This window comes from Micrasema longulum, unplaced genomic scaffold, assembly GCF_059751315.1.
Source record: "Micrasema longulum isolate JH-2025_06_02 unplaced genomic scaffold, ASM5975131v1 h1tg001583l, whole genome shotgun sequence".
Classification (NCBI taxonomy): domain Eukaryota; kingdom Metazoa; phylum Arthropoda; class Insecta; order Trichoptera; family Brachycentridae; genus Micrasema; species Micrasema longulum.
The window spans coordinates 263,448-287,151 of record NW_028278766.1 but is presented as its reverse complement, the minus strand read 5'-3'; the positions used below and the strand labels follow the sequence as shown (position 1 = coordinate 287,151).

The following is a 23,704-nucleotide window of genomic DNA, read 5'->3' as shown; positions in this document are numbered from 1 at the left end:
ACCCAAGTTGAAATCAATGTTCGCTATGTATGAAAACCGCCATCTCAGAGGTCATTTATTGAAACTAAACACTGCCTCCTTCTCATCCAACCCCGGGAAGAACTTCCCGACAAACCGAGTCGTGGAGAAATGGAATGGCCTTCCGGAGAGAGTGATCGGTGTTAGTTCAGTGAATGTTAACTAGATGCACACAGCAATGTATAATGTTTAATAAACATGTACACTTGATATACACGCATCAGCTTAATAGCTGCTCGTGTATTATGAATAATAATTATTATTTTTATTATCAGTTTTTAAACTATTATCAAAGGGTTAATATGATTATCAAATGCTCCACCCCATCCAATTACTCCTATGATAGTTTTGATTGGACAAGTGAATGGTAAACCATTCTATTTATTTTGTGATCTAGTCATCTATAAAATGTAAAATAGGGGCTAGATTTCTAACCACCCGTGCTCTCAAATAAAAATATATATTGACTTACCGTAAGGAGCTGTGAAGTGTGTCAAAGCAGTAAAAAAACCATACAAAGTGCATTAGCGATTATGACGTGATAAATGTATTGAAAATAATATGTGTACACCATAACTATAATCTACATTATTAGTAAAGTAACAGGCTATCAAAATAACGTTCAGTCGTTATTTATTTATACTTTTACATTGTTTGTAATTTTTTTTATACAGAATAATGTCCCTCACTGGGGTGTCCCGTGCCGAGGGAAACATTTTACAAAATGTGAAACATGCCTTAAATTAGCTATTTAACAGTCCTTGTCTACAAAAATTTGGAGAAACTCAAAATATTGTTGATAAATCCACCTGGCCCATGAAGAAGTATAGAAATTGAAAAAATAACATTTTCAGGCGTTGCCTAGTATGTAGGTGAAATAATTCAATTAGATGAATCTCACCCGCATGAATAAAGGTTTCAGCTCTTTAACTTAACAAACATCAACAGATGAAAGAATTGAAGGAATATAGATGTTCTAATATGGGCAGAATGGTGAATGTTACACAGTGTGTAAAGTGGCCACTTAAACCAGCCATTGACAGGTCATAAGCCCTGTAGATGTCTAGACTTCTATATTACCTTCTTTTAAATGTTCTTCATCTCTGTTGTAATATGTTATTTAACAAAGTGAACATAATAATAACAATAAAAAAACGCAATTAATCAAATTAACCTAATTATCATTAACATAGTAAACAATAAAATACTAAAATAATCTTAAAAAACATAACCAATTAAATAGACCAATAGAACAAATTTCATAAACAGTGCACACATTTGACCTATTTGGCTTGATCCTCTCGTCGATCCGTGCGCAACCCACCTCCAATATCCATTTCTTAATAGCAATTTTATATTGTGAGAACTTACTAATTGTCCTTATGGATAATGGAAGTAGATTGTACACTTTAACCGAGTAGTAGGCCAATCCTCTTTGACCGAAGGTTTTTTTTATTTTTGTATATTTTTGCAGCATCAGGGTGGAGTATCTAGTAACTCTTGTATTTGGAACGGAAGGTAGAGAATAATGTTTACGTGCGTATAGTAACAAAGCTTTTACATAAAGTTGATTACTAATGTTCTGTAATAAGCAAGCAACCACCCCTATGTATACTGGTATGCGTGTTTGTTTACATATTTCAAAAGGGGCGGCTTTCCCTTATGTCCATTGGGTCAATGACCCCCAAAAATTTGCTACTAATTAAAAAAATATGTGCCTAAAATATATTATAAAGAAAGTGTATAAAGTAATGCAATTGGGTTTTGTAATAAATTTTTTAAAATCAATAATTCAAATATATAGGTACCTATTAATCTTCATATTTTTATACACGTTATCTAGAATATTATTAAGAAAAATCAGCGCACGCGCAACGCCGCTAAATTAATTTAATGTCAAATGCGCGAGTCATTTCTGTAACTGTCCCAAAACTAATGTATTCTCCCTACATTTTTGCATGAGAAAGAAAGAGATGAAACGTATCGTACGTACATAAACATCGAAACATTTCGCCCAAAATTAGTTAGAACGCGGGCATTGTCCCAGTAGAGATAACAATATGAAACAAGGAAGATTGGAATAAGATTGATAATATGATAATAATATAATGTTGGCATCGGTCTAGAGTGGAAGAGATACTATGATAAATGGAATCATATGTATTTTTTATACCTACACTAAAAAAGGACGAATTCTTAATGGAAAGGATTAATATAAGCTAATATTTTCCCGTCCCTTTTTACAAGATTGCTCGAGTCTTGTAAATTAATATAATTATAATATATTGTTTCTTGCACGTGTCCTAGTGTTATCATATGTTTACAGGAGAGCGAAAACAAACATGGATATATTTTTTAAAGCTGTAAATGCCTAGACTTCCATATTCCCTTCTCAAAAATGTTTTCCCTCTCTTTTGCAACAAATGTAGATCTGAATAACTCCCTAGAGAGGAAAATCAGCCAGTCTGCAAACGTTTGGAACATTGTTGAGCTATCAGATACTGCAGGATTGCCAATCATGTATCCACCGTATTTCAATGGACACATGTTTTGAAAAATATTAAACATCGATATTAGGATTAAACAAACCTTCTAGAATTTCTGGATTCGTCCCCAGACTGCGCGGGCGAGTTGGTCGACGACGGACCCGAGTGGTAGTTCCGTGAGGGAGAAGGAACATTCAGGGAATTATCTGCAAACAAAATTTTGACACTTTTATTTTGTAGAAAGTCTTGAAACCATTACTTAACTCATGTGTGGCTATGCGGTAACGGATGTCTACCTCGGGTAAAAAACATTTAATAACTCTCTTATTTTTTTAAATAACCAACTCATATTTTTTGTAATCCTTATATGGACTTTTTTACACCAAAATAAGGAAACATTTTTATAAAAAATGCACGGGCTTTTTCTATAAAAAACAATTTCTTCATTTTGTAAAATAAATTAAAACAAACGAAAGAGATGCCAGTATTATAAGTAGTTTATTAAATTTTATAAGAAAGAGCACGAGAATATAGCATATCAGAAGACCGACAAGGACACTATTTGTTAGGGGCGGAGCTTGAGTGACCGAGAAAACAATACCGAAAGAGCACGATACAGAATTATACCACTTGTGGGACAGAGAACACATCAGTCGCGTGAAGTTTTTTGTAGTATACTGAGCTGACGCTGTATTTAACACACCGTGTTCCCGAAATGTTTCTACAATTTATTCACAGTTTATCTGATTTAAATTATTTTTTGACAATTCTTGATGGAATTTCATTGTAATGATGTAATATTTACATACATTTACATATAAGTTATTAATCAAAAATACTTGGTACACTTCCACTCATTTCCACACTTACGATAATATTTTGATTTCTATAAATCATCCTTACATTGTATAATATTCGCCAGTCTGAAGATGTCCATTAGAGGATGAAAGCGCTAATTGGTCAAACAAATAAGTGGAAGTGTACCAAAGGAAGTGTGCAAAGTTATTTCATTTAAAGTGTTCAAAAAATTTGTTCGTAACTAGTTTTAAAAAACGTGTTTACGTTGTCATTTTTGTGTATGTTTAATTATGATTTGATTATATCACGTATTACGTACTATTATTTTATTTCTTACAAGTTTTTTTTGCTATTTTTTTAGGTTTTATTTCAACATTATTCTAAGAATATGTTTTAACAGCGTTTTTATTTATTCTAATAAAATCTAGTATTTATTTGCAATAAAAAATTGATATTCTTTTTTGCATTCAAATAAGAGTTGTATTAGCATAGCATACTTTTTAGTCTCCCGGTTGATCTATTTCCGCTAAATTCAGTTGTAAGTGTAATTCGGAATTCAGTCGACAACCAGACGCGGGCGGCAGCGCTTGCTGGCGGGATTTTAAAAGGAATGAACACAATTTCTAACTTTATTTTGCATAAATATGCTTTAATTTTATATTTTTTATGTAACATCTTTGAATAAAGATCATTTTTAACACATACCATTGTAAATAATTTGGTATTTTAGCTTACATTTCAAAATATCTCGACTTATGCTTGTGGTTACATTGTGTTACACCACCGGCTGCAAAGGGATTATTCAGCACAGTCTTTTAAGAGTTAATAATGATGAGGTTCGAACTGTCAGTAGGCTCGCAGTTAGTCACATCTTGCTGGGGGAGGTGATTTTATTAAGTGCTTCCAACGCCCAGTTGCATTCCACTGGCAACACTACTGACTAGTCCAACGCATTAGCGTCCACGTCGTGGACCCAGGGCAATGGGATCACACTCAAAGCGGTGTGATCACAGCAGATGACAGGCGAGTTTTTGGTGCCTCCAAACCAGAACTAACCAGCTAAGCAAAGGTAAAATGGCTTAAAAAATGTGTGTAGCCGGTAAGCTGGCTCTTAAAACTTTAAGAGTTATCGCCTCATCATCATTTAATTTATTCATTAGACATTTATTCTCAATAAGTGCGAGGCATCAAGACAATGTCGCATTCTCAGCTTTGATATTAAAGAGATGTTCAATTTCGATTGCTTTTCAGTTTCAAACCATGGTCGAATGGGAATGGAGCATTGGATACTTCTGAAAACCAACCCAGTTGAAGAATAGGGTATTATCACTCGGGAGGAATATCGGATTTCACCTACTCTACAAATAAAAGATTTTTTAAAGATTCTCCTAGTGTTTATATAAGCTCTTATAATGAATATTTTTTTTCATTATTTTCCTTTGGAAAATAAGGCCTTTCGAAAACGATAGTTTCGTAAGTTGGTTATAAATGTTGTCACAGAAATTCACGAGTAACGCATTAATTTTAATGTTGGTAATGCCACAGGCCACAGATAGAAATATAAGGAGAGTTGTCTATGCATACTCCAGTTCCAGGCACTGACAGATGAAAGTGAAAACGAATTACATCTTACATCTCGAATTTCTTCTATTATTTTATGGTTTTCAACCTTTTCTAAATTAATTCAATTTGTCATAAAAATTATAAAACACAACTCCTAGCGTTTGATAAGTGACAGGACGCTGTAAATGTAAACAAACGACACATATAAACAGGAAACTATCTACAATACTCTATGAAATCCATAGACATTGATGAAAAAAGATCCAAAGACGTCATCCTTGATGACGTCACGATTTGTTTGTTATTGGCACCATTCAAATGACTAGAATTTAATCCTTTATATCTCCCTTATTTCTTAACAGATTTTAATAATACCGATCGGCTTGTGATTTTTTAGATGAAGTTATTAGCTTATAAAAAAATCCATGATAATGAGGAATTCCAGCCCAACCCGGAATTAAATTTTTTAAATGTTTTCGTGTACACGTAAATATTTAAAAATTTTGGAGTAGGATAAAATATCTCAAAAACGCACGCAAAAATAAATAAAAAATGTTAAAAATAGTATTCATTTTAAAATAGTAAATAATGAAGTCACTCTTTATATCTACGTGTAGTATTTCCAGTTTCCGCTTTAAAGCCCCCGCACCTTGTACGGAACGTTTTGACCATAGAAAAAAAGAGTATAATTTGACATTTCAACCAGAGATTATGTCAACTTTCTAGGTTTTTCTAAATTGAAACGTTCATAAAAACAACCATAACATAGAAATGAGCAAATAACGATCAACTAAATGAAGTAATCAAAGCAATATTCTATAGATTCTTGTTAGGTCAGTGAAAGTAAGAACCGTTTCATGACGTCACTACTGAAAAGTGACACACTGATTACAGTCATTTGGCGCGGTATTTGATAAAGTAACTTTAAAAAATCATATCTTTGTAAATAACGCACAAAATTTATTTTTTTTAAATTGCTTAGTTAAATAGTACGCTTATAGAAAAAAAAAATTAGAAAACAGTGGAATTCCTCATTGCCCATTCTGCAAGAACATTGTCCACTCAAACTAAAAGTTCTTGGTATGATAGGATAATGTACTGCTGCGGTGGTTGGAGTGTGGTCCAGTGATGTTCTGCATTAATCAACAAATCTTCTGATTCTTTCCGAAATTGAAGTTTTTATTAAATCTTTTTCGTTACTGAATATTTTAGTTTTTCCTTTCTCCTCTCCTCTTTCCTTCCCACTATACCCCCTCCTCTCTTCCCAGTATAGTGTAGATATTTAGTCAATTTTTATTTCTAAAAATCAATGTTTGGTTTTATAATGAAAATATAATAATATACCTACAATATGTTCATAAACTACTGATTTTCTCAAATTTGGGTAGATAGGAAGAAATTGCCATAAGGCAAAATGCCCGCCCTTTTGCGTATGTATGTAAACTGTGTATGCATACAAAGTTTTAAAATAAATAAATAATATAATAATAAATAAATAATACCTGCTAAATGGTTTCTATCTGCGCTTATACTCCGGCCGTTAGGCCTGTCTTCTTCACTGTCCGGTATATCCATTGACCTCGCCCGAGTTCTTGATCTCCCCAATCTGGAAACAATGCATAAATAACAGATTGAGAGTCCGGGATTGCATCTTTGCCCAGGAATTACTGGAGTGTATGCGCGGAAGTCGTTGTAAAATCTTTTCAATAGTCATAAGAACGAGATTTTTCCAATGGGTTATCTACAAAAAACAAAAATATTCATAGTGCGTACGCTTGTGTTCCCAATATTCCTGTATGGCGCAGAAACGTGGACAATTAAAGCACGTGAGCAGGAGAGAATAGATGCTTTCGAGATGTGGTGTTGGCGTCGAATGCTGAGAATACCATGGACAGCCAGAAGAACAAAGGTCTCTATACTGGAAGAACTCAAAATAAAAGTTCACCTATTGGCCATATGCTGCAGTTCTTCGGTCACATAGCTAGACGTCACCCAGAAAATCTGGAGAAAATAATAATCACGCGAAGTGTGCGAGGACGAAGAAGCAGAGGCAGAGCTGCAGCTCGATGGATCGACCAGGCGAAAACAACCTCACGGGTGACCCTATATGGAGCTGTGGAGAGGGCGCAGAGCCGTGAAGAGTGGAGACGCTTTGTCAATGGAATGGCTGGCGAGAGTACCAATGATCACGACCCTCAGAACTGAGGAACGACAGAGAAGAAGAAGATCTACAAAAAATGATCATAAATTAGTACCTACACATAGGTACTAGTAATATATAAATGGCTATTTTTTCTGTGGTTCTGTGAACATCGTCCTTCTGCTTCAGCCGCTGACAACAAAAGATTATTACCAATTATCTGTCAAATCAACTCTAACAGCAATTATTATTGACTTTCCGATGCATGTAGGATACAACACTTGTGCAAAAATTGATTGAAAAACACCACAATGACATTAAGTAGATATTTTCATTATGATTGAAACGTTAACACAAAGCACTGTGCCGACTCATGAAAATGAATAATGCCAAAAAGAGCCACGTCAAGTCAACTGCATGATGTTAAAGGAAAATAGGCCTTAGGAAATTTTGTTCGAAAGACTATTTTCCAAATAGGCAATCTTCATAAAATATCTGTAATCTGCAAGCTTACATATGGAGGAAATAACACCAACTGGGTTTTATGAATTAAAATACATCATTATGTATGTTCCCTTATTATGTACTTAAGGTAGCGTGACAAGAAATAAGTATTTATTCCATGTGCCAGTCTATAGCACTAACTATACTTTATAAAAATATACATACAGATTTACAATATTTGAGTTTGTCCAAATGTTCGTAGACAAAAGACTGGATTTCACCCGCTCGGGAGTCATTAAGATTAACAAATTACAACAGGGATGGAGAATACCTTAAATAAGGGAATATGGAAGTCTAGGCACTTACAGGGCTTATGACCTGTCAGTGGCTGGTTTAAGTGGCCACTTTACACACTGTGTAACATTCACCATTTAGCCTATGTTTGAACATCCATATTTCTTCAATTCTTCCATTTGTTGATTTTAGTGAAGTTAAAGAGCTGAAACATTTATTGTTGCGAAGAGATTCATCTGACTAAATTATTTCCCATACTAGGCAACGCCTGAAAACAATTTTTCAATTTTTTAACTTCTTCTTGGACCAGTTGGTTTCATTACAATATTTGAGATTGTCCAAATGTTCGTAGACAAAAGACTGGATTTCACCCCCTCGGGAGCCATTAAGATTAACAAATTACAACAGGGATGGAGAATACCTTAAATAAGGGAATATGGAAGTCTAGGCACTTACAGGGCTTTGTGAAATAATTTAGTCAGATGAATCTCTTCGCAACAATAAAGGTTTCAGCTCTTTAACTTCACTAAAATCAACGAATGGAAGAATTGAAGAAATATGGATGTTCAAACATAGGCTAAATGGTGAATGTTACACAGTGTGTAAAGTGGCCACATATAGATTTGTTTAATACCTCACGGTAAAAAAGTTTATTTTGTAACAAACCTTCGTTTGATAGTTCCGAAGAAATCGCGTCTCTTCTTCTGCCGAGGAATTCGTTCCGGTGGTTGCCCGTTAGCATCAGGGACTTGCGGTCGAAGGTCACCTGGCTAGAAACACAAGAGAAACATGTTATAGTATGCATTTATTCCTATCTCTAACAAACGTCATGTGGTCTTATCCCTTCCCCCTCTCTATGAATACCGAATGGGCCTTCTCGCTACTATCCGTGGCCCTGCTATAGCACCTATAGGTCCAGTTGGAACAAACCTGGTGGCTTCCAAAAAGAATTTCAAGGCTTTTAAAAAGTTGGTAACTGACAATGTTTGAGTATGTCCAAATGCTGCAAACAGAGAGGGAAAACATTTACCGGGCTTATGACCTGTCATTGGCTGGTTTAAGTGGCGACTTTACACACTGTGTAACATTCACCCATCTGCCCCTGTTTGAACATACATATTTCCTCGACTCTTCCATCTGTTGACTTTTGTGAAGCAAAAGAGCTGAAACCTTTATCCAATTTTGATACTTCTTCTTTTACCAGGTAGTCAATTCAACAATGTTTGAGTATGTCCAAATGCTTGCAGACTGGCTGGATTTCCTCCCTAGGGAATTATTAATATTTAAATTTATTTCAACAGAGAGGGAAAACATTTTTGAGAAGGGAAAAAGAAGAAAGGTAACATAAGAAGTATCAAAATCGGAAAATTGTTTTCAGGCGTTGCCTAGTAGGTGATTTGGTTCAGCCGGATGAATCTCACCCACGTGATAAAGGTTTCAGCTCTTTTACTTCAAGTAATTCAAATAGATCAAGTCAAAGAAGGAATCGTGTGTTGGAAATCCCACATTGTAAATCGAGGCTCGCACAGAGACATGCATATTTTATAGGCCCAAAAATTTTTAATTCTTTTTTTACTGATAATATTTCATTGATTACAAACTTTAAAAATTTTCCTTCTTTTAAAAAACACGCGCTATCCTGGATTCAAACTAAAGAAACGAATTCTTTTTTCTATGATTTATTTTGTTGCCCTTTAATAATAAGGAATATTTTTGTGTTTTTAAAATTTTTTAATTACTATAAAAAAAATACCACATTATCTTTTACAGAATATCTTTTTTCTTTCTTATGTTACACAAAAATATTATAACTGTCTATTATTTATTATAGGAGCAAAAATTCGTTAACATTTTCTTGTATACCCACGAACTGCTTTTGTGGAAATTTTTTGTTTACTATTTTTACTATTAATATGTATTTCATTGTTATGTAATTATGCTTTATTTTTTAATACTCTGTTTTATCATTTATGTTTATTGTAAAAAAACAAAAAAAATATATTTTTTTTAAACATGGGCTGAATGGTGAATGTTTCACAGTGTGTAAAGTGGCCACTTAAACCAGCCAATGATAGGTCATAAGCCCTGTAAGTGCCTAGACTTCCATATTCCCTTCTTAAAAATGTTTTTTCTCTCTGTTGAAATAAATTTAAGTTTGTTACTATTTCGGCAAATTGAGAATGTCCAATCAATTAAATTCCAGTCAGCAAAGAATTTACTACCCTCTTTTTTTCATATAATAGTAATGAAGTATGTATAATATACTTCTGCCTGTTAGGGGTTTATTTTATGATAAAAAAAAAACATAATGCATAGGTAAATGTGACTATCCATTCTTACGGTTTCTTCTATCGGCCTCGTGGTGTAGTGGTCAGCGCGTTTGCCTACCATACAAGAGGTCTCGGGTTCGATTCCCGACATGGTTGAGATGAAATATTTTTTTTAAAAGGTGTTTTAACCCTAGAACATTTCACAGTCCCTGGACTGGTACTTGAATCGAAAGACTGATCATCTTACCTTCGTGTAACAAAAATGATGAAGATTGCTAATATTGGTGTACCGATGCAGTGCCCTTTGCACCATTAGGTAAGCAAAGGGAATGATCATTCTTACAGTTTTAGTTTACAGGGATAAAATTACTGAAATAGCAATTCGCCCTGAATAAGCCGACAAAAGTTTACAGGGAGAAATCGTACAAAAATCGACATTTTGCTTTATATGTGTAATGTGACAACATCACCAGATGGGCTCACTGATTGAAAGAATCATTCTATGGAATATTTAAATGACCCACCTTATCAGATTTTCCATCAAATTCATCGACTCCGTTCCTTATATCTTCAGCCAAAATATTTTTACTAATATCAACTGTGACCTTTTTGTCTGAGCCTCGGCTTAAAGGCGTCGACGTCATCAGACCAGCTTCCGCCTTTTTATCAATTTTCTCTTCAACTGCCTCTCCGCTTCCTTGCAACCCATTCTTCTCCTTGGTATCATCGTCATTCTCAAAATTTCTCTGCTCCACTTCGATAAATTCACCAGAGTCTGTCATTTCTACCTTTAATTTTCGAATTTGCGGAGATTTCAATTCGAATTTCGACAGGCGTTTGAATTGAGAACAGAATTCCATTTCAAGGTCATCAATTTGGCATTTGTCAAGGGAATTTTCGGAGGGGTCATCAAGTTGTATTAATTCCATTTTCAAACATGCAGCGTTAGAGAAAAAAAAACAACACAATTAGTTAAGGTTATTATAAAAAAGGCACAAATTATTCTAAATACAATTATTTTTTTAAAAAATAAGTAAAACAAAAACAAAAGAATTGCTATTAACCCTTCTTTAGCTGTTCCAAAAACATCCGCGCGTTATGGTGCCGTTTAACCTTACCTAAACATGCAAAAAAACTGAGATTTTAAATCGGAACAATGGAATATTCATATTCGGTTGCTTTAAAGTGATAATATTTTTAATCCAACTGCTGAACACATGAAAAACCCACTAGCTCATGTTCGCAGCGCGGGCGAAAGAACCGCCCCTGACGAAAGTCGGAGAGCTACTTACTGGCGTCTGGGAGAAGTATTAGAAACTTTGCTGTACGCGCGTGTGACGCGTGAAATTGTCTCTTTCACTCCCGAATATACCTGTATTATCGAGAGTGCGACGTAAAGTAAAGAGTGTGTAAAGCGGCCGTAGTGAACGGTGATGCGGTGGACAGCCGTCGTAGCGGTGACTAGACAGTAGTTTTATTTTTTAACGGTGTTATCAACACCATTTTCCACCACTTTCTAGTCACCGTTACGACGGCTGTCCACCGCATCACCGTTCACTGCGGCCGTTAAGATACGGGCACCGCTGTCCTAGGAAACCCTAGCTTAAGGCAATTATATATTAGGTTAGTTACTAAGGCTTCGTATTGCAAAGTACGACAATGCGACAAATTGGTAAACATTCTATTGTATTGGTGATTGATCTCCGATTTTTGATAAAATGCTTTTTTGCTCCCAGTATTTTTTTATTTTTTTTTAAATATTTTAACCAAAACGTAAATGTATAATGCAGAAATATCAAAAATTTTAACCCATAATTTGTTCATTATCGTCTGCATCAGATATTAAAAAAATATTATTTATTGGGTAAAGAAATAGTATTTTATCAGAAATTTGAGAAATTGAAGTCATCTATACAATCAAATGCTTACTGATGCGTCGCATTGTCGCGGCGATGAAAAAAAAGCGAATGTATGAGGGTCTCAAACACTATGTACGTCTCACTCTCGATGAGATATACTCACGAGTGAGACAGACAATTTCACGCCTGACACAATCCAGCCAGTACCACTGTCACAAAACGCTCAGTTGTTTTCGGAGCTTCACTAAGGGTGGACTGTTTGCTCGCGCTGTGAGCGTTAGCAAATATATTTTTGGGGTTTTAGCGATTATATTTCAAATTACCCATTTTTTATATATTAAATCCATCATTTTTGTATGTGTATTGACTGCACAGCACTGGAACGGGCGGATATTTTTAGCACAGTAAGAGACGGATTAATTAAGGTGTTACTATTCTTACCTTAGTTGTTTTAGGAGTCTGCTGAATAATTAAATCCAGAGGTTAAACAAGTACATGAAATTCAAACAAAACACATACAATTAGTACAAATTAAAACAAAGAACACATTCATCACTGACCTACATAGTAAATAGACATGAAATTCCCATACTGGCTAAAAAAATCTTAAATTTTTTTTTTTTTTTAAATAAATATATTTATATATATACAGGTGTTCTTAAAGAACAGGGTTTAAAACCCAGTCACATCCGAAACATAGCAATCTGTAAGGTATCTTTATTAAAATTATTTTTAATAAAGATACCAGTCTCGAAGATGTCGCGAAAGCGATGAAACCGGTCACTGGATATTCCAAATTTGTGGATTAAAGTATCACTCGTGTTTTATTTATATAACAAATTTTTTTAAGTGCTTGAGCCACTGAAAATTTTGAGAAATGTTTCTTCCGTGGAGTTGAACTTACATAGACGATATTATGTTAAATTAATTTCTACAATAGTTACAAGATTAGGAAGAACAAAATGGGATCTAGATACGAATTTATTACATGTAATACAAAACTAAAGCATTAGGAATGATAATGAATTGCGAAAATACCCTCTGTACGCTGTGAATGATGAGAGTTGATTTGTTAGTGGTAGAATTCGGACTTCTCTCTAGCTCCTGTAAGGCAGATTGCGTCATCTGGGCATTGCCATTCATTGTTCCATCTGAAACAAACATTATTATTAGAGATGAAACAGGTATCCGGCAGGGATGGGCCGCTAATTTTTTAACAAGGGGCTCGCGGGGGGAGGTGTGTCATTTTGTTCTAACTATCCAAAACACTATTTTTGAATGGTATTTTTATGACCATGTGTTGAAGCAGTTCTCATACTGAAGACTGCCAGGGCTGTGAATTTACTAAAAATATTAAGTATTAATTTTATTGTTATTTATATGTGTAATCTTCTGTAATGTGTAAAACTTCTATAACTAACTTATACAAAAAAATATTCATTTGAAAATGTGAATTGAACAGGAATGTTGCGTCTCATAAAATGAAATAATACGGACCAAAATGGACACCAAGTCGTTGGAACAATAGGCATAATCCCCCAGTCTACACACGTGCGTTTCCAGAAATTCTCCAGCAGCCTAGTGGACCACATGGTGACGATATCTACCTACTGTCTACAAAAGATTCTCTTCGGACATCTATCTCCCTTTGTTAACCATGGAGTTGATACAGTGCTTTATTTATTTAGTTTTTTATTGCTTAGTTCTTGGCATGAACACTTGACAAACTTACTACTATGCTCTATTTTTTATAAATTTATTGATATCATTCTAACTTTGCTAGAATTCCACTCGTCCATGCGCTTTGTAGCTGCACGATGATTGGTTATCTAGCTTTCATATACCAACTTAAAAATACCTAAATTTTATAAATGGGGTCTAGAATTCCAATCGTCTATGCGCTTAGTAGCTGCAAGACGTGTTGTAATCTTACTCCTTTTTATTATTCATGTTATTTTATTTTTTTTTAGTATCATTAATACACTAAATTTATTTGTCAATTTTTAAAATGTGTAAATGGGAGCTAAATTTCTAACTGTCTATGCGCTCTGTAGCTGCAAGACGTCCTGTAATCTAGCTCCTATCTGTTATAATTTTTTATTGATCTAAATTGAAAACGAGGAACTAGAATCCCAACCGTCCATGCGCTCTGTAGCTGCAAGACGTACTGGGATATTTATTAATTGTACAGCGCCCTTGAGGTGATTTTCACAAAAATGGCGCTATATAAATTATCCAACTATATATATATAATCATTTGTGCCCAAAAACAGTGCCCAATTACGGTGAAAGGAAGAAAAATTTGCACGTGTGAAGCAAGACGGATGATCGTTCAAAGAATAGCAAAAATGTTGGGTAAAAAATCTAAGAACATATGGAAGCAATATATTGTATTATCAAACATCGGCGTTTTAATGCATTGTTAGGAGATTGCGGGCAATCGTTACACTATAGACAAAAAACGAATACGTCTCTTCTATTGCGCATCCCTAATAAATATATTTCTCAAAAAATTTCAAAGGGCAACATAATTTTATTATTATTATGGATAACTTATACAGCGCAATTTTCGTAATAAAATACCTCAAGGGCGCTTTACATAGTGATTCTATTGTAAAATTAATTTAATTGAAGCTTTTAAATTTGTAATTTAATTAAAATTTAATCATTTTGAAAAAAAACAGATATGCGAGGGTAAAGTCGATGGTAAATGAAATGAAATTATTAACATATAAACAAAGAATATTTTACAATACAATGATATTTGTTCATAAAATTATAAACTCTAATAAAAAAACAGAATTTTGGAAAAAAATTGATCGGAACCAGCATGAACACGATCACAATACTAGAGAAAAGAACAAAATTAGACTTCCATTTAGGAAAAAGGCAAAGTCACAAAATTCAATTTTATTTAAAGCAATTAAAAAGTATTACGAAATGGAAAAAAATATTTATGAAGAAAAAAACATATCAAAATTTAAAATAATGGTCAAGACATATGTGATAAACAATTTATAAATTAAATATATTTGCAATGTTATTATTAGAACACACATAACAATATGTATGATATGTGTGCCCTACTTTAAGATTTAAATAATAATAAACAATTTATTTTGTTGTCACGTGCTACGGATTTATTCAAATGATTTAGAGAACAAGTGGGTTTTAAGTTTTTTCCGAAACATCACTTCACTTTCACAGCCTCGCACCTCTGCTGGGAGAGCATTCCATGCCATAGGGTCTGCGACCGCTAAAGCTAAGGTTTCCTAGGACAGCGGTGCCCGTATTTTAACGGCCGTAGTGAAAGGTGGTGCAGTGGACAGCCGTCGTAACGGTGACTAGAGTGTGGTTTTCTAGGAAAACGGTGTTATCAACACCATTTACACCTTTTAACACCGTTTCCCTAGGAAACCACTCTCTAGTCGACGTTACGACGGCTGTCCACTGCACCACCGTTCACTACGGCCGTTAAAATACGGGCACCGCTCTCCTAGGAAACCCTAGCTTAATGCGCGTTTACTAAATTTAGTGCGCTGTTTGCATAGAGGTATAATAACTTTTCCTCTCGCCGTAGACGTAGCTGATCTAAGCGTGAGACGCCTGTCAGCTAGTTCATCTGGAATGCATAGTTCCCTTAGATATTCCGGAGCAGAGTAGTGCAGTGACTTATACATAAGCCAACAGAGTTTGTATTCGACTCTCTGTGGAAAACGTAGCCAGTGTAGTTACGTTTCATAATACATTTAAACCATCCACGGAAATTGCATTTATGTACTGATTTGAACTGAGAATATTGATTTCTCTTAATTTAACAAGCCGGCCCAAGTCAAATTTAACAAAGGGCCACCCCTGGTATCCGGTAACTATTTAATTCAATTTTATTTATTTACTAGCGGACCCGACAGATGTTGTCCTGTTCGAACGTTGACTTGCCTGCTATTAGCTGGTTGTTTAAACGTTTTATCGTAAATAAGGATACACGTTATTTATTTTGGACTTTTTTGAGCTATTTATATATTCGCAATAAGGGTTAGTCTTTCGTTTTCTCCTCGTGTGACTGGCTAAGAGTCCTCGTCGTGCTCAAATTACCCTTCATATGCCTTTATATGTATATAAACTGTACGTGTACAGTGTTAAAATAAAAATAAATAAAGGTAATGCTTTAAATATTGAAAATATTATTTTAATTATTTAAATTCAGTGCATAGAGCGTGGGGTCATCGCACAAACAATAACATTATTAACATATTACAACAGAGATGAAGAACATTTAAGAGAAGGTAATATAGAAGTCCAGGCATCTACAGGGCTTATGACCTGTCAATGGCTGGTTTAAGTGGCCACTTTACACACTGTGTAACATTCACCATTCTGCCTATATTTGAACATCTATATTCCTTTAATTCTTGCATCTGTTAATGTTTGTGAAGTTAAAGAGCTGAAACCTTTATTTATGCGGGTGAGATTCATCTAATTGAATTATTTCACCTACATACTAGGCAACGCCTGAAAATATTATTTTTTCAATTTGTATACTTCATCATGGACCAGGTAATTTATCAACAATATTTTGAGTTTGTCCAAATTTAATATAAACAACTCCCCAGGGAGTTGAATCCAGTCCTTGTCTACAAAAATTTGGACACACTCAAAATATTGTTAATAACATTATTACCGCATCTATCATTGGTTATTACCTTGCTTAAACATGGTTCTCGTTGTGGTCAATGTATGTCCCGATGGAGACACAGTTTTGAGAGTTTCCTTTAGTTTGTACGGGCGTCCTTCGGTGAGCGGAATATCTGCTCCTTCTATGAAGAGGAACTGGAACCAACAATTTTACAATATTAATTATTTATTTATTTAACACTTCATATACGAGGGTCGTCCACAAAATAAGGTTGCAAAGGCTCCCGAGGCCGCGGGAATTTTTTCGTTCCAAAGTTGGCGCACCTGACGTGAAGATCGGGGAATTTTTTCAGCCAGTTCATTTGGTCGCGCGTGTTTGTTGGCCATTTTGTTTATTTTATTTTATTTATTTATTTGGGAAAAAACAATAGTTTTTAGATGTAATTCATATAGAAGATGGTACAATGGAACTTAACTTGTAAAAACAGAAAATAATCATTTTTCAGAGCCATGTAAGTAATTAATCAAGTGTACACATTATATTAACCCAGTAATAAAGTGAATTTAATTTAAATTAATAAATATTATCAGTAATTCACAAAATGCAAATAAAATATATTTAAATAATAAAGTTTAAAAAAACATAATAAAATTTAAAAAAAAAACATATTACAACTTAAAACAGATTAACAAATTGCAACAGAGAGAAAAAAAAATATTCAAAAGGGAATATGGAAGTGCAGACATTTACAAAGCTTATGTAGCACAGTAATTTCTAATAAAAATATGTCAATCGAAGCTAAACTGGCAGTGCACAACGGAGTTTTAGTCCCAACACTTATGTATGGAAGTGAAACATGGAACTGGCAGAAGAAGAAGAAAGTCGAGTGAACGCGGTTGAAATGCGATCTCTTAGACGATTGTGTGGGAAATCAATGTATGACAGGGTCACGAATGATGAAATCAGGCGAGAGTGTAAATCTGAGTCAAGTATAATTTATAAGATTAAGAAAGGGTCTCTGAGATGGTTTGGTCACGTAGAACGAATGGACGACGAGAGAATGGTAAAACAAGTATATATGGCGAAAATGAACGGCAACGTGAGACGCGGACGACCAAGGAAGACGTGGCATGATCAGATAAACCAAAATCTTAAGTCTGGTCATGTCAAAAGCAGACAGAACCGAAGGGCATGTATGACAAGATGTATGAATGTGGAAGAGGCCAGGATTGTATGCCAGGATAGACGCGTGCGGCGGTCCGTTCTCTCTGCCTACCCCTACGGAGAAATGGCGTGATGGTAGTAGTAGTAGTGATGACCCATCATTGGCTGGTTTAAGTGGCCACTTTACACACTCTGTAACATTCACCATTCTTCCATGTTTATTTATTTATTTAACTTTTTGTACATAATGTTATTTGTACATTGGCGGGCTCATTGCCAAATGGCAATTTCTTCCAACCAACCAATAAAATAAAAGTTTTACTTTAATAATGCAAGTTACAGAACATATTCAATAGAAAATAAAGATTAAAAAGTTAAAGATATATAAAAATAGAAATAAACGTATTTGTTTATAAATGACCTTAAATCAAAACTATTACTCAATGGGAAAAAGGAAAAAAGAGGAAAGAGGAAAGGAGGAGAGATTTAGGAAGAGAAAGAAGATGTTTCTTTAGACGTGATTTAAACAGAGATACTGAAGTAACATCTTTGATGGTGGATGGGAGATGATTCCACAGTCGAGCCGCATGGACACTATATGAGTTAGAGAAGAAAGAGGATTAGAACGAAGATGTAAACCATGAACTGATAAGCATTGAAATTTTTCACGCAGGTATATAGGAGCGTTAGGACTATGCAGTACATTGAACAGAAGTGAGAAGGAGTGATAGTCTCTCCGCTGTCTAATTTTGAGCCATTTCATTTGCCTACGATAATTAGAAATGTGGTCATATTTCCGAAGACCAAAAATGTACCTTATGCATGTATTCTGAAGTCGTTCAAGAAAACATTAAACGTTTGAACATCCATATTTCGTCAACTCTTCTATTTGTTAACTTTTGTGAAGTTAAGGAGCTGAAATCTTTATTATGTGCGTGAGATTCATCAGGCTGAACCAAATCACCTACTAGGCAAGGTCTGAAAACAATTTTTATACTTATTCTTTTACCAGGCAGTAATTCAACAATGTTTAAGTATGTCCAAATGCTTGCAAACTGGCTGGATTTCCTCCCTAGGGAGTTATTCGTTGCCTAGTAGATGATTTGGTTCAGCCGGATGAATCTCATCCACATAATAAAGGTTTCAGCTCCTTTACTTCACAAAAGTAAGTCAACAGATGGAAGAGTTGAGAAAATGTGGATGATTAAAAACGGGCATAAAGATGAATGTTACACAGTGTGTAAAGTAGCCACTTATACCAGCCAATGACAGATCGTAAGCCGTGTAAATGCGTAGACTTCCATATTCCCTTCTCAATAATGATTTCACTCTCTGTTGTAATAAATTTAAATAGTCTTAGGTTCACTTAAAGTTGATCTCGACCGAGCTCAGTGCTTTTAGAAAAGCCTGACTGTTTTGGTACTACCTGCGCAGATTTTTAAGTGCACAGACGTAGATGGCGTAGAGTATATAAAATTAGAAAGAATTCCAGTTTACCTCGACTGTCAGGGTGCCGGTGACGGCGTCGTCCTGGAGAGGCCGCGCCTGGAGCCGGATGACCTGGCGCTGCGAAGGGCTGACCAGCAGCTCCTCGATGCCAACTATCCCCAGCCCCAGGAAGCGCGGCTGCTGGCCGGGAGCCTTGTCGAACACTTCTAGGAGGATCTCCGCGGTGTGAGGAGAGAGCTCGCTGCAAGAGATTTATCATCAACAATAATGTGGAAACATTGTGATTATAAAATTAGGAAGTTTATCGGCCTCGTGGTGTAGTGGTCAGCGCGTTTGCCTACCGTGCGAGAGGTCTCGGGTTCGATTCCCGACATGGTTGATATGAAATATGTATTTAAAAGGGTGTTTTCACACTAGAATATTTCATAGTCCCCGGACTGGTACATGAAGCGTAAGACTGATTATCTTCATTTTATTTTATTTTATTGAACTCTTTGTGCATTGGCGGGCTAATTGCATAATGACAATTTCTTCCAAACAACCAATACAATAATAGGATTATTTTTATAATTCAAGTTACGAAAGATATTCAAAAGAAAATAAATATTGAAAAGCTGAAGATATATAAAAATATAAAAAAAACGTATATGTTTATAAATTACTATAAAAATTTAAGTCCCAGTGATTTAAATTTACCCTGGTATGTTATATGGACTATACCCAGTAACTCAATGTCTTTTTCAATTTCGTTTCATTAATTTGATTTGTACTCACAATAAGAAGTGTTCGTCCCAATGAGGTTCTCCCGTGTCCTTCTTGGAGCTGGTCTGGTTCTTCTGGGCCGGTTCATCCATTTCCAGGATGCAGAACGGGGCCGCACACGACCCGAGCTGAGAGGCGCTCACCACCTTCACCAGCAGGCGCTTGTCTCCGGACAGCAGCTGCTCGTTGCCAGTAGAAGACAGCATGGGATTCTGAAAAACGAGAAATATTGTAACAGTGACAGGTCAAAAGCCCTGTAGATGCCTAGACATCTATATTGCCTTCTTTAAAATGTTCTTCATCTCTATTGTAATATGTTGAAGTAATGATGTTGCATTCGATTGTCAATGTCGAGTGCTTTGGAGCACTCGAGATAAAGTCGATTGGTTTTCGATAGACTGCATTCGTATGGACGGTTCAAGAATGCTCTCACTCGTCGAATTACGTTAGTCGCATCCGATCCTAAAGACGAATGAGTCTAGCATAAGGCCCCTGGTCATCTTTTCCCAGGAATCACTTGGCGAGTACATCCAACAAGCAGTTGTTGGCTTCGGAGTAGCGCAGGACCGAGATGCTTTCGTTGTAGTGATCGCCAACGTCGGGGGACCTGATAAGGCACCGCAAAAAGAAGAAGACAACCTCTGGATTTACTCTAATGGGGAGTTTATCAAAATATTTCGACAGAGATTAACTGAAAATGACCTTACCATGGAGTCATAATGCAGTGGCAACATTCTGGACGGGGTTTCGGATATCCTCTTCAGACGCGGACAGGTGGGGTAGTGGGCCAAGCTGTATTGTACCATCGTGTTGCGTAAGGCACTTATTACGATTTCACTGTAAAAAATACATGAACATGTTTTTTAAAATGTGGTTTTGAAGTAATAACTAACTAACTAACTAACTAACCATCACGCCATTTCCCCGGAGGGGTAGGCAGAGAGGATAGAACGCCACACCACTCTGTCCTGGCACACTTCCTTTGCTTCCTTCACATTCATACATCTTCTCATGCACGCACGTCGATTATTCTGACTTTTCACATGACCACTTTCAAGAATTTGTTGTACTTGATCATGCCATGTCTTTCTCGGCCTTCCTCGACTTCTACAACCAGACACATTCGCATCATAAATCTTTTTAGCCGTTCTTTCATCATTCATTCGCTCCACATGACCGAACCATCGCAAAAGACCTTTCTTAATTTTGTCGATAATGCTTAACTCAGCCTTGCATTCTGCTCTAATTTCGACATTAGGGCACCTATCATACATTGTTTTTCCACACATTCGCCTGAGGGATCGCATTTCAACAGCATTCAGTCTACTTTCGTCCTTTTTTTTCCAACTCCATGCTTCGCTTCCATACATTAGGGTTGGTACCAGAACTCCATTATGAACTGCTAATTTAGCCTCTTGCGATAGAAACTTATTTGCTACGACAGACTTTAAGGCACCATTAACTCTGTTACCGGCACTAACCCTCCTTTCAATATCCTTGTCCATATTTTCATCTCTAGTAAACATACTACCCAGATATACAAATTCTTCGACCTGTTTAAAACTATCTCCATTTACTACAATCTTTCATTCAGTCATAGTTACATTTCTTTCAAAGACCATGACGTTCGACTTTTGCACATTCATTAGCAAATCACTCTCCTTGCACACTTCGTAAACCTTTGTAACCAAGGATTGCAGTTCCTCTTCGCTGTCAGCTAGGAGGACTGCGTCATCGGCGTACGGAAGTAATAAGTTGTAAAATAAGTTTTTTTTTAAATTAAATTAAATCGTTGCAATATGTTTTTTATTTGTTGCAATATGAAGGCAGTTGAAATACACAGACACCCAAATAACATAAACAAAGACGACGGGCTCAAATTAAACTCAACATGGTTCCCAGCACTACATACTACAAAAATGAATAGAAATGTGCCTACTGCCGACTGCGACATGGTACAAATTATTAGTACTTAAATACATACTTTTTTCTACAAAACACGTAGTTTACCGTGAAGATGGCTACTGCAATGGTAGCCAAAACGTCGGAACAAATCCAACACCCACGGTATCACCCGAAAAAGAAACATTGATATTGTGTTTATTTAGTTTCCTGCTGCGTGTACTGTATGCAATGCATAAACTGAAGCAATAAATATATTTTGAATATAAACAGACGTGTTATAAGTGTTAAATAAATAAAACGTAGACATTACAACAGTGTTTCCGGAGGAATCCTTTAGGACAGTATTTTAAGCTTAAATGAATAAATAAATATTAAGTAAATTCGTTACCTGATTACTTCCTGTAGCTGGGCTTCATCAGTGTTGTTTCGGAGAGGCCCAACTGGAGCCAGAGCGACCTTCACCTCAGGCCAGCCATCGCAGTGCAGTTCTCCATTCAGCTTCTCAGTCACACAGAGGACGTTCAAGCGGGCACGAAATCTGGTCAAACAAATTAGAGTGTCATCCAAGTAACATAATTCATTACGTAAAAAAAGGGGAGCAATACGAAAATATCTAGGACCCTCGAAAGGCAGCTGATAAATTGACGAGGCCGGGAGCTGAAACAACCTCAACAGGCCGAGAGCCATGTGGTTACGCCACATTACTTTGTTGGATTTATTTGCTGCATACTGGGCCATGGTTAAGATGTTGCGTTTCTACTGTGGGTAGGTACCAAATTTTGTCTCCGGCCCAACATGTTCAATATTCTAAATTATTCAAATGCATTTAACAAAAGAACGATTGTTAATATAACCGAACTGTCAGTATTCTTGTGCTCAGATATTTTCACTTCTCATCGCGATCATGAACCAATTACTTTTAAGATTAATGATTAATTTAATCAACTGTGTCGTGAAATGAAAATAATCAATAAACCATCTCAAATCCCTCTTTTTCATGACCCCACGATCTGATCTGATCCTGACTGCCGCGAGACAAGTTACAAACAATAAGGTACCAGAAACCCAGTGCAAGGTAGGGATTGCATTAATTGTAGTTAGGGTTCAGTGCAAAGCATAAAGATAACACATTCCGCAAACCAGACAATTACGAGCGTTTATCTGCCAACGGGCAAGTGGCGCGATCATCCTGCTTTGGTCTTGGGCCCGGAAGCATATCTGTATTACCCAACGTGTTATCTGTTCGGGATGTTTCGGAATCTACCCGAAGTGGTTTCGTAAATAGCAGATGTGTCGGATGGAGATACCTGATGCACTATCTAACAAATCAGGGGGGCAATTACAATCGGAAGATAAGGACTTTATACCTTCACTACGATGGTAAAGTTGAAGATAAATTCTTCCGAGCGATTACAAAGATACACTACGCTATAACGCATATTTGGCCGTTTGATTTAACGAGATTATTTTTAATACCTGTCATTGACCGTTATTATTTATTACCCACTAACCCGGATCTGTTTGAAATGTCTTGTGGCCTCTTTTCAAATCCACACATTGCAAAAACAATTATATTTTTTGGCTGTAATAAACGGTATTTTTTTTTTACAAAAAATTCTTCTGTTTACAAAAGATTCGTGTTTTTTAATTTTTTCAATTGACATTTTCAGCTTTCAATGCCCCAGGTAAGATTTTCAAATTTTCCCAATTCTGACAGCGATAGGGCATGTAAGTTCATTAGCTTGTTAGTAAACCGGAAGAAACAAATAGGGAGAATCAGAACAACCACCCCTCCACCGGCCAAATAATTCAAACCTATTAAGCCCAAAAAAGGAAATCATCGTTCGTAAATTCGCTCTATTCCTAGCACCATTCTATTCAAGGCGAGAACCTAGCATCAACCTATTCAAAATCTA

At 35.8% G+C, this 23,704-nt stretch overlaps 1 protein-coding gene across 6 annotated transcripts in view; it reads right to left on the bottom strand.

Moving 5' to 3' along the window:
- Nucleotides 1-23,704, bottom strand: part of LOC148274774 (uncharacterized) — a 133,451-nt gene that overhangs the window by 22,123 nt on the left and 87,624 nt on the right. For 3 of the 6 annotated variants that reach the window (XM_088236617.1, XM_088236616.1, XM_088236614.1), the window contains exons 5-15: nucleotides 22,177-22,326; nucleotides 20,591-20,720; nucleotides 19,896-20,095; nucleotides 19,170-19,362; nucleotides 16,576-16,702; nucleotides 12,911-13,023; nucleotides 12,314-12,334; nucleotides 10,538-10,801; nucleotides 8,410-8,513; nucleotides 6,368-6,471; nucleotides 2,608-2,710 (exon numbers count right to left, since the gene is read on the bottom strand). In XM_088236617.1, the coding sequence (XP_088092743.1) occupies nucleotides 2,608-2,710; nucleotides 6,368-6,471; nucleotides 8,410-8,513; nucleotides 10,538-10,801; nucleotides 12,314-12,334; nucleotides 12,911-13,023; nucleotides 16,576-16,702; nucleotides 19,170-19,362; nucleotides 19,896-20,095; nucleotides 20,591-20,720; nucleotides 22,177-22,326 (1,509 nt within the window). The remainder of the gene's footprint in view (nucleotides 1-2,607; nucleotides 2,711-6,367; nucleotides 6,472-8,409; nucleotides 8,514-10,537; nucleotides 10,802-12,313; nucleotides 12,335-12,910; nucleotides 13,024-16,575; nucleotides 16,703-19,169; nucleotides 19,363-19,895; nucleotides 20,096-20,590; nucleotides 20,721-22,176; nucleotides 22,327-23,704) is intronic. The other 3 variants (XM_088236619.1, XM_088236618.1, XM_088236615.1) reach the window with 2 other exon arrangements.